Below are 12,095 nucleotides of genomic sequence, written 5' to 3'. Positions count from 1 at the left end.
CGGGGATGGCAGATGCCACAGCTGAGCCCTTGGCATGGAGCACAGCCCCGCTCCCCGTCCCAACCACCTTGCCCATCCCTGGGTGCTCCCCCGCATCCCTAAAGACCACACCAGCCCAGGCTGCCAGGACAGACCCAACGCAACTGCGGGACAGTGCACGTGAGCAAGGAGAAACCACTCAGAGGGTAAAACAGGGTTGGGTCACCCACACCAGGAGGTGCTGGAAACGTCTACGCGTAGTATAAGCAATTCCCACAGCACCAACACTCCTATTATCAGCATGGTGAAAGGGCAACTGGCATCAACTGCAGCAGGGCACAAGCACTGCCTTTTCGGGTGGCAAGACATTCCCCTGACCCTCGCTGCTCAGTGTTACTTCTCCCCCAAATCCCCTCTCGCCTCACAAGTAACCGAAAGCAAAATCCACCTCCTGCTTCAGTATCCCTTCAGCTACCGCAGAAGTACAGAAACACTGAAGGAAATCACAGCTGCCTGCCAGCAATAGCACAGACGGGACTTGACAACTCCAGCAACCGCCTCCAGGATGCCATCCCAAAATGCCTCTTCCCAACCATCACCCAACTGCGCAGATTTAACCCTCTTCCTTCCACTCCCCTTTGTCCATACACCTCTCCTCTTCCCAGCAGCTGTTCAGCAGATGATGCTAACCTAACCCAACAGATGATCCTCCATGCATGGCCCCAGTAAACGCCTGTGGCCAAGAATGGCACTGCCAGTCCCACCAAGAACCGCGCCAACGGTCGCAGGACACGTGAGGGCACGAGCCGAGGAAGGGACCCCACTACGTGGCCCATCCCCTTGACGCTGGCAGCCTCTGCCCATGCAGGCCCCTGCACCAGCAGCCTTCCTGGGGCCTCCAGGACAGAGAGGCACGTGTGCGCGTTCCCTGCGAAGGCAAACACCGTACCTCTGCGTGTGCGATAGCAGCTCAGGCAGTTTCACTTTTATGCTGCTACCAGACATATCCCAGGCTCCAACCTGAAGTTCTGCTCCTGAGGTTCTGCCAGCGACTCTCATTTACAACTCCAGAAATGCATCCTACCCAGACCATCAGCGCCCAGCAGCAGTGTGCTCGTTTATATTTCTAGTTTTCTAGGTGCTCGGGAATTGAAAACATTTTTGACAGTAGGAAGTTGATGCACTATGTCAACTTTTAATGGTACTTTATATTTAGAAAGGAAACTGAAGACAAAGTGCGTGAGCAAAAGGAGGATGCAGAGAGAGTCATCCTCGACTCTGGGATCTGCATTCTCCCGCTGTAGATGCTTGTTTGTCATCACGGTCCTGTGCACCAGGCAGGCATTAACGAAAATGGAATTTCCCTTTGGGGGAAATCAATTACTGCCGTGCATTTCCAGATGAAGAACAAAGAAGGTTCATCTATCCAAGCTCTCGGACCAAACCCACAGCAATGCTTCAAAAATAATTTCTAAAGTCCAGAGACTTAACCAGTTAATTTTTACATAGAAAAATATTCTCTTTTCATCAGTCTGTAGCTGCCTATCTGCTCTGCAGAGTGCTCCAGATGTGCAGCTCCATGTCCATGTTAAGAGGTTGCTGCAATTCACAGACTTAACACTATGGGGAAAGGGTAGGACACCAGCACAGTGATTTCTGATCCTCCCTGGCTCAGTTCTCTTCCTCTGGTTTGGTCCTAGACCTCAAGGAACACTGAAAATGCCTAAGAAAACTAAGAATATAGATAATGAAAAAGAGGTGTAATGTTATCACGTTACAAGAATCCCATGCCCAGGATTTAGGTGACAGCCTTGCTTCGCTTACAAACCAATCTGAATTAAGGCATAACAAGGAAAGAGACCAAGAAAAGGGAAAAATAAAAAGAAGATCGCAACCTAGATGGTGTCTATGATCAGGCTTACAGCCTGGCCTTACTAAGAGTTGTGTTTGTGCAGCGGAGGCAGTGAGTTGTGGCAGGAGACATGGCCGAGCAGTCAGGAGCGGGGTCACTGTACGCATTTCACTGCTGAAAGATGGCGGGTTTGGAACCGCGCATCTGGGTAACGTGGCGGTGACCGGAGTGACCACAGCAACTTGACTGGGGGCACCGGGAGCAGCAGCGTGTACAAGCAGAGCAGCCCAACGCCTCCCATTATCAGACAGTTATCAGTTTCTTATTCTTTACCAATAGAGAGGTATATAATTACCACAATTAAGCTGTTTTCCAGAATAAAGTTAGAGAAAAATACGTTGTTTCATTCAAGTTCAATATTTCTATGACCACAGAGAGAGAGAGACTGCTGTTTCTATGCACAAATTCGGGGGAGGCAGTCTGCTACTTCCCAGATAGCTCTGTGGTGCTACACCAATAGCCAGATTTGGGAAATAGCAGAAATTGGATTAGGTAAAAGAAGAGGAAATTGCTAATTGTGACATCCTGGTCACTATACGCTTGAAAACATTGCATCAAGATCCAGGGACTCTCCTCCTTGGAGGCCTCTCCTGCATCTTGCCTTTGCAGCCCAATAACCGGAGAACTGAAACCCCCCGTCAAGCTCCCTGCTCACTCCCAGCACCTCCTGAGCATCCCTCAGGGTCCCTGAAGAGAAGCTGCGGCAGGTCTGGGGACCCTCCGCCAAGGAACCCCAGCTCTGCCAAGGCATCTGCTGTCAGGCAGGGTGTGAGTCCCCCCTTGACAGCCCACGGACATCTGTCCGCAGCCCCCAGGTGTCGTTTCAGCTGGTTTGGTCAAAGCAGCCCATTCCCAGCAAGCCGGTGCAGCCAGACCGGAGGCACCCAATGTTTGAACCACCACCAAAGCATGGCAGAGGTCCCACCAAGAGCTTAACCGAAATCAGACCAGGGCTGCACAGTGCAGCCAAAGCTGCACGGCAATCCCCGCCCGTGGCACAGCCGTCCCCACCAGCCCCCTCCTCGCAGAGGGGACACGGGGGCTCTCGGGGAGCTAATCCCCACCCGGGTGCAACCATGGTCATTGCAGCAGCCCTGGGCGCTGCAGCATGCAGAGTGGTGCCAAACCAACAACAACTTGATCCTGGCTTTAATGTTGTCACTTAAGTAAGAATTCAGTTACACTAAAGGTATCTCCCATCTTAAAAATGCACCTCTTTAACCCGAGTTTGCAGCATTGCAGTATGACAGCTGATGCGGATGTCTGTATTTACAAGCATTTATAAAAATGTATTGGTTAATTGGCCCTTCTGCCAGCAGTCATGAATTCAAGCATGCTTTTCTCATTCAGAATCAGAAGCAAAACATACTCAACTTTTGAAATCAACTCAAACACTACAAATATGTCACAGCCATGTCCCTTGCTGGGCACATTATATCCACTTTTCACAATGAAGCAAATGCTGGTATTTACATTCTTCCATGTCGGTTTTTCAGCTTATGCTGCAGAGAAAAGCTTTTCTATCTGATTGTTTTCCATTTCAATTTAACTAGAAACACAGAATATTTTCATTATTATTTGGACTTATTCACTCAAAGTGAAAGAAGAACTGAGAAAGTAAGGAAGCTTGTTTTCCTCCCCCAATCTATGAATAAAACTCTGGTGGGAAAGGAATGAGATCTCATTATTCTAAGAACTTGAGGGATTTGGCGCCAGGTTTTCAAATGTATTAAGGTGACTAGACATGAAGAGAGAGAGCAAATGTCAGACTCCCACTGAAATCAAGGGGAGCTAAGCAGATGCCTAAACCGCTCAGGCAATTTTGAAATCTCACTAGATACTTGCTTGTTTTCTGGCACTTAAATACCTTTGAGAATTTGTAATGAGAAACACTCATACAAACCAAATTTTCCTTTGTTTAAAAGATCAGTCAGCTTTAAATACAAAAGATATGTACTGATAAATTTACTTTTTGTCTTGTGTGTCCAGTACATTCAAGCAACATTTATTTAAGTGATAAAGACAGAATTTAAAATGTTATTTTGCTTTAATTTTAATTGAATTTCAGCTTTCATCCAAATGCAGTTTGATACAAATCAAAAGAATAAAAAAATAATCAGAAGCCAGTAAAGGCATGGCATCCCATTTCCTATATGCAAAAATTAAAACCTAAATGTATTTATAAAAAGCTACTTAACTGCTTAAACAAACACTCATAATGGATCTTCCCGTGAGTAAAAGCACCGTATTTAGTGTGAAGATTATGGTGATTTGCAAATCGATACGTTTGAATGGCTATAGCAACCAGAGCGAAGCAAGCTTTCTCTGCAGAAGAAAAAACCCCAAGACCCAACAAAAACGCATGCAAATACAACTGAAGCCCAGAGTAAGATTCCACCTTGCTTTTTTAAGGGGCGTTTTAAGTCTCTTGTTTCCCAGGTGCCTTCGCGCAAGCAGCAGCGGTGGCACAGCCCAGGCACGAGTCGGGGCCCAGGGGCTGTGGGCAGGCGGGACCCCTCTCGCCCCCGCACCAGGACCAACCAGGTCTTTAAGGGAACTGCGACAGAGTTGAGCTCACACCTCCTGTACTTCCCGCCTGCTACCTGGAAACCCTTTGGGAAGCAATTCCTGTCTTTGGGACCTTCTTTCCTGTGGGTAAGGCTGCACTGCTCCCCGAGGAGGAGGAGGAGGATATTCGTAAGGAGAGGCAGGAACCAAAGCCTAGGTCTGCCCTTACCCTTTGTGCTACTGCCCGAACCGTGACTCTGGTGCTTCAGCTCGGTTCACACTCCTTACCCAAAACACCCGCTTCAGCAGATGACTCCTGAGCAAGTTTGAGGCACTCTTGTTTGTTTACAAGAGTGCGAAGGAGGTTCATGCCAGACGAGTGCCTGGGGACGGGGCGCAGCTCCAGCCACCCAGCTGGCAGCCGCCGTGCCGCAGACCATCGTCCTCTGCTAGCACCAAACCACAAGAAAAATCAACACCCTCCAGAAAAGAAAAGCTCATTGAGAGGAAACTGGTGCAAGGAAACAAGTTTCTGTCTCTTGAATTGAAATCAAAGAAAGTAAATGAGTTATTCTTCTTGCAGAGAAATTAATCTGTCACTCGCTATTCACTGCGGGCTGGGTGCTGAGGAAGCCAGCCGCAGGCACCCGGCTCGGGTGCTCTGCAAGAGCGGAAAGACAACACATTCTCTTCACGCCAAGCACATGCTGATGTTTCCAGCAATTTCAGTACCAAGAAAGACTAATCCTTTCTCAGGGTCCAGTTTGCTCCAAACAGCAGCTGGAGTTAAGACAAACCATCCACTTTGCAGAGCGTGGCGGCTGCTGCGGGGTCACAGGCCCTGGAAGAGGCTGGAGAAGACCGACCTCCTCCCTCGCACTGGCTGTGTGACAAGCTCTCACACAGGCCATTAGGTAGCAGCAAATAGACACCTCATTGATTCCCACAGAAACGTCAAATAATTGATTTCATGACACACCACAACGATGTTTAACTGCTGTCTCGGAGGCTGGCTCGGTGCGCCTCCACACCCGCCTGGAGCACCCCGACGCGAGCAGGACGGAGGCCCTGCAGAGGCCCACACGCGGAGGAGGCGGAGGCCGAGCCCTCGCAGAGGACCGGGGGCAGCCCCCGCCGTCCTGCCAGCAGCGCCTCCCCAGCGGGGACACCTCCTCCACACGGGACACGGCCGGGATGTACCGGCTTTGGCCGGGATAGAGCTAAATTTCTTCATAGTAGCTGGTATAGGGCTATGTTTTGGGCTTGTGCTGAAAACAGCATTGATGACGCAGGGGTGTGTTAGTTCCTGCTGAGCAGCGCTTGCACGGCGCCCGGGGCTGTTCTGCTCCTCGCCCTGCCCTGCCAGCGAGCAGGCTGGGGGTGCGTGAGGGTTTGGGAGGGCGCACTGCTGGGAGAGCTGACCCCGACGGACCCAGGGGATATCCCAGACCATAGGACGTCGTGCTCAGCAATAAAAGCTGGGGGAAGGAGAAGGAAGGGGGGATGTTTGGAGTGACGGAGTTTGTCTTCCCAAGTCATCGTCACGTCTGATGGAGCTCTGCTGTCCTGGTGATGGCTGAACACTTGCCTGCAATGGGAAGCAGTGAATGAATTCCTGATTTTGCTTGGTGTGCACGTGCAGCTTTCGCTTTACCTGTTAAACTGTCTTCATCTCAAGCCACCACTTTTTTCACTTTTACCCTTCTGTTTCTCTCCAAAGACACACTGAAATCCAGGTCAACTGTTACTAGAGGAGGATGGTGGGCCATCCAGGGGCAGCCCTTCACATGCTCTCAGCCATTAGGTCCTGCTGTCCTGCCCTTTGTTCGTTAGTTTGTCTGGGTAAAGAAGGAGAAGTCAGAGACAAGCGAGAGGTCTCCTGTGGCAGACAGGCAGGACGGGCCTCATTTGCGCCTGGCTTTCCTACACCAGTTGATGAGGTCCGATGTGTTTCTTGCTGAAGAGGGGGGCCCTGGGACACAGATGGCACTGACAGCAGTGCAAAGCAGCAAACAGCAAGACACCCCCCTGTTCTTCATCCTCAAGTCTTGAATCCTTGCCCCAGCCTTGATCACCTTCAGCCACTATTAATGCAAAATCCTCCCCTGGCCCAGGCAAGCACAAGCCCACCATCCCAAAGGCAGGTGCAGCCCCCCCTCACACGCTGCCTCCGCTGCCACAGGCTGCACCAGCACACGTGCTCGCTCCCGCATCTGGCTCCAGTGGCCTGTCTCTTCCCGAGGTCCTTCACAGCCTGCGCCAGCTCCTTTCTGCTCTCTCCTCCTGGCATCGCCGTGGCCATGGCGTTCGCGCCCCTCACCCAGGCGCACCTTGGGCACAGATGTTCCCCGCATCCCACTGCTCCACAGAGCAGTGCTACCGTCCCCTCCTTGCTACAACCACCCCTCTAACCCCAACAGGAAAGGTGGTGACAGTCACGCTGTGGACCTGCCGCGGGTGTTGTCTACCAAGCTGACACTTTCTCGTTGCTTCGTCACCCTCGGTCTGCCTGCAACCCCTGCCTGCACCCGCCCCAGCCCCACACGAGGGCTATTACTCTTCTCTAACTGTACAGTTTGCAGCACGAGAGGATCGCTGTCTGCGGCCAGCACATCTGGCTCTACGCTAATGTCAGTCATCTACAATAGTAATGGCATACGTGCTCCTAATAATTACTTTAAGTGTGTTTTAAGTATGTTGCTTCTTTCCCTTTCAAGGTGGTAATATCCCAAGTCTCTCGGTAGCACAATGTCCTTTGTGGACATTTTGGTAAATGCCAAGATTTTTCTGCATGGATTTTCATTTATAAGCACAATGGGATTGCCCTTTTCTAACACACACTTTTTGCACTCCCATTTCTAAATGGTCTACTACAATTCAGTGGGAAAAATATCTATAAGAAATACCACTGCCTGCAGATCCCCAGAGGCGCAAGGGATTGAGGCTGATTGACCGATTTTACCAAGTCACTTCATTTTTGCTAGCAATACAAGAAATCAGTTTCCCCACTTCTTAGAACAAGTCTTGTCTTTCTTTTTTAATGGCAATTAAGGATCATGTTTCAAGGTCATTAAAAGATTCAAGTAGTGTATCCTGCCACTAAAAGTCAGATTCTAAACTCTGAACATTTTCATACTTTGCTCTCATTCAGATGAGACCATTAGCCACAGGCCTAAAGATTTTGCACATACCACAGCCTCAGGAGCGGTCCCACCATCCTGTTAGACCTGAAGATAATCCTTCACAGCCCTTTAAATTACCGCATCTCACAAAAAAGGGTATTTCACTGCCCGACCGATTAGGCATCGCTACAAATAACAGGGAAGCCTCACGCCTCGAGCAACGTGTACGGTCTGCACCACACCACAGAGGCATCACCTCCGCGCATCTGCTTTCCCAGAAGAAAACACCAGCCCCTAAATGCACAGACAGATGCAGAAACCCCCGCAGTAGCCGACCCAACACGTAAGCCTGTACAAGCCTGCAGTGGTGGAGGAGCCAGCCATTCCCCGAGTCAGCCCAGAGACACCGCCTCACTGCGCGTTCGATGTGGAGAATGAACCCCCCACCCGGTCCTGTCCTGCCGCCAGCCCCCGCAGCATCCCTCCACAGGGTCGGTCGCATGGCAGGAGGCCTGCCCCCCCACGGCCCCTTGCCCAGTGGTGCCTGGAGCAGCCGCAGAGGAGGCGGCACAGCAGATCGGGCAGGAGCAGGCAGTACCGTGCTCTTCGCTCGGGGTCTGCAGTCCCCAGCAGTTTGCCCGTTTTTCTGCTCAGCCTGCCGCCGCCCCAGAGAGGAGCCCATGTCCCTCTGCTCTCCGACCCCCTCTCAACCTCAAGCCAGCTGCCGGGAGGCTGCACATGCACGGTCTGCTCTCACCCTCTCCCAGCGAAAGAGCGTCGATCTGTGCCGGGCGGGTAAGTCATGCCGCTGCTGGCTCTCAGCACCAGCACGGCTCCAACGAGTGGCCGGCATGAGCACGTCTCCCCCTTGTGCCCCTCCTGGCACTACCCCCTGCAGCTGCCTCCACTGCCTCCCTCGCACTGCACCGCTGCAGGAGCAGCCCCAGGGCAGGACGAGGGCTCCTCTTCTGCCCCCACAAGCACCATGGCCCACAGTGCCCACGGGCTCGGGGAAAACACTAGCCAAAGGAAACCCTCATCAGCATCCTCTTGATGGAAGCAAAAGGGAGTGGAGATGCAGCATGATGCTCAGGTGACATATTTTATCAGCAAGGGATGGTTTAAAAATAAACAATATGAAGGAAATTTGTTTTTTAAGTAGAAATTAAAGCATGGAGATTAAGTGAATATTTAATAAAGTGCATTTACGGCTACTACACACTTGTAGGGGAAGTCCTCAGATGCTGCCGCTCAGGTCTCCCTGTGGCAGGTGCCTCCAGCCCTCCCTCCAGCAGGCACGGTCTCTCACTGGCAAGGCTCAGGAGAGCCATGATTCATGCTTGCTGGAGCCAGGAAGATGCTGAGAGCTTTCCAGATTTGCTGCCTGGATATTCTTATGCCACCAGATAGAAGCCTCGTGACTTTAATCTTTGTGAGTCAAACCCGAACCCTAGCAGCATTTTGTTTCTTGCTTCTGCAGCTCTGCAAACCAAAGACAGAGGACCTGCTTCTTGCAAACAGAAGACAAAGGACCTGCTTCTTCCCCTGAAGAAGATTTTCACCTTTAGGGTAGGTCAAGCCCTTGGGGAGAAGGTTTTCTTCCCTTCTGCTTTACATCTGCGGCTCCACCTAGCTCAGCTCTTGCTGTTGTACCTGTTAACTGAAAATTTACAACCCTTGCCTGCCTGTCTCTTGCAGAGCAGATGTGACCAGAAGCAAAGCACCACCCTGCAGACCCACGGCAGGAGCCATGCACGGCGCCCTGGGCTCAGCAGCAACGCGGGCTGCCAGGAGGCCGGGGAGGAGGCACAGCACCCAGGTGCACCTCCGCAGTCGCCTGGGCACCTCCTGTGTGTCTCGGAGACGCTGGCTGTCAGGCAAGAGCGGCCGAGCAGCTGAGAAGGGTCAAGGCAGACAACGGCACGCGTATTGTCAGAGGGCAAAAGGAAAACAGCCAAGGGAAGCGGTCACTCTGCACAGGGGGCTTCCAAGGCAGCTCGTGATATACAGCAACAAGGGAGCTAGCTGGGAGCCCTGGGGTCCCGGCCAGTCCCACGCCCTTCCTAAAGAGGAACCCCCAAAGCCTCTCTGCACAGCCTTCCCCAGCACAGTGCCCTCCACACACAGGCCATCCCCATGAGCCTCTCCACGCCACCGCTCCCTGCCCCAGCCCTTCCCCATGGACTCTCCCAGAAAATGAGTTTGATGGGGGCCGCAGGTGTCCTCGTGCCACCCAGCAGTTCGAATGCTGCCCAGTGTGTTAGAGCCACCCAGCTGTGCAATGGCCACCGCGCTGCCGGAGTCCACCTTCTTCCTCCTGTCGCAAAGTTCCCATGCACTGCTGGCCCCGGCCTCCCAGGAACCATCAAAGTCCCCACGGGGCCATATGTCATCTCAAGGCACAATTATTAGTGGCAGCAGAAATCTTCTGATGGTTCCAGACCTCTCCACAATTATTGTTCTTAATTTCTTAGGCAAGAAGTGACATCATGGGACCACCGCAGCTGTCCAGGGGAAGAGCAATGCAAGAGGGCATCCAGCCAACACGTGCCCAAGGCCTGGTCACCATTAGCATCCCTGATCCTCCGGCTGTGCCAACTAGGGCATCCCTGGCCACAGAGCCCAGTGGTTTTCGTGGGGCATCTCTCCTCCCAGGAAATGCCCATGCATGCAAAAGCACCATTCCTGCCACACTCCCTGTTCTCTAAACACCCAGACGGTCCATTCAGTGCCTGCACCATTAATCTTGACACATGCCTTGATCACTACCCACGACATGTGGGGGCTGCAGTAGACCAAGAGTGCTTTCCACTTCACATGTGGATCCTACCAGCGAAACCCTGACCCAAATGCATGGGTTAAAGCCAGAGACAAAGCAATGAGCCTGTGTGCAAGGCGAAGGCGTGCTGCATCCTCTCGCTGGGGGAAGGGAAGGCGTGCTCCTCAATGTGCACCATTGTGCTCTCCAGGCATTTAGCAACTCCTCCATGCCAGAGAATAAAGCTTCTCTTCAGCTGGCCCATCATGCGTTTCTCTGCTCACCACCCCATGGAAAGCCGACCCCATGCTCTCCTGCAGAGCCTAGTCCAACCACACACCTGCCTGCTAGCACAAGTAAGCAGTGCAAGTCTGTCCCCGTGTGGGCACTCTACCATGGCTCGATGGGGTCCTTCAGCTTACCCCCACCGAAACCACCCCAGACTTTGGCAAGCACCATCCATTTCTCGTGAGTGTTTTGCAGGCTGGCAAGCAGGGAAGACTGAAACATCCCAAAACCTGGTATCCTCTCTGTGATAGGCCACCATCAGTGCTGAACATGCTACCAGGGCTTTGAGCTTGCCAGCTAGACTCCAGCCTTACCTTTGTATGGAGCTTGGCAAATTGCTTATCATCCAGCAAAGTCTGGGTGTACACACGCCTTTTGTACCGGAACTGCAAAAGGGAAGAATATCATATATGAGATGAACAAAACCCACTCAGCATCAAACCACTCTCAAGCCGCTCCAGTAAACGACGTCTTGCATGAAGACATTCAGTCTAGATCTGAAAACAACAACAGATACAGAATATACTGTTCTCTTTCATAATTTGTTCTAATAGTTAATTGTTTTCCTCACTAAAGAAATTCTGACCAGTTTTTCATATGAATCTGTCCGGCTTCAGCTTCCAGATGGTGTGGGCTTTGTTTTGCTTCTTCCCAATTAATTAGGGATCTCTCTAACAACAGAATGGTTTTCCCTAGGACAGTTCTTACACAGGTGGTCTAGAGCCGACTTCCCTGTAAGCAGGCTGAGCTCTAAATCTCTCATCGAGGGATCTTCTCTTCTGTTCTCAGATCATTTCTGCTGCTCTTTTCTATGCCATGCCTCTTTCCAATGTCCTTTCAAGTATACTGACTGTCGTCCACACACTGCTCCAATACCAACCACTTCCACCCCAACCACTCCTAAAACCAACTCACCACTTGTCAGGTACACCCTGAAGGATTACAGGGTCACGCTGTGCCACAGCATCACACTGGGAATTGCTGTTAGATTTCCTGACCAAAAGGCTCAAAAATTTTCTTCAGAAACTTTGTTTTCCACAATGAGAGTCCTTCCTTTGCAAGCAATCCCTGTCCCTGTATGTATGTCATTTGGGCGATTTAGAGCATACTTTGACACTTGCACCTGGGTGGCAGTGTGCACTACTCTTGCATCAAAGCCGATGTAGCCTGGCTTCCCTCTCTCAGACCTGCCTCGCTGATGCTCTGCCCTGGCCCCCACTTACCAAATGACCTAGACAGCGCAGTCGACATCATTGTTATATTCTCTGCCAAACTTTGTGCAATCAGACTTTATCAGCAGTGATTTTACATCTACACCCAGATCCCTGGGGTAACCACATCAAGCTTGACATTGGTCCTTAAGAAACCCCACAAGAAATACATCTATGCAGTGATGATTGCAGTGACGATTGCAGTGACAACTGCTTTTTATCATCTATTAGCCAGTGGCACTTGTCCTACTGGTGTTTTATAGTGCTAATCCTGAACCTGAATATCATGTGGAACAAAATCAAGTACCCCCAAGTGG

General features: G+C 51.4%; 1 protein-coding gene across 1 annotated transcript in view; it reads right to left on the bottom strand.

Moving 5' to 3' along the window:
• The window catches only part of SHANK3 (SH3 and multiple ankyrin repeat domains 3), a 373,777-nt gene that overhangs the window by 314,804 nt on the left and 46,878 nt on the right, over positions 1–12,095 (bottom strand). Inside the window, exon 4 of the mRNA XM_075140908.1 lies at positions 10,882–10,953. Within this exon, the coding sequence (XP_074997009.1) occupies positions 10,882–10,953 (72 nt within the window). The remainder of the gene's footprint in view (positions 1–10,881; positions 10,954–12,095) is intronic.

Source organism: Calonectris borealis, chromosome 1, assembly GCF_964195595.1.
Source record: "Calonectris borealis chromosome 1, bCalBor7.hap1.2, whole genome shotgun sequence".
In the NCBI taxonomy this organism is placed as follows: Eukaryota; Metazoa; Chordata; class Aves; order Procellariiformes; family Procellariidae; genus Calonectris; species Calonectris borealis.
This window is presented reverse-complemented; position numbering and strand designations above follow the sequence as displayed.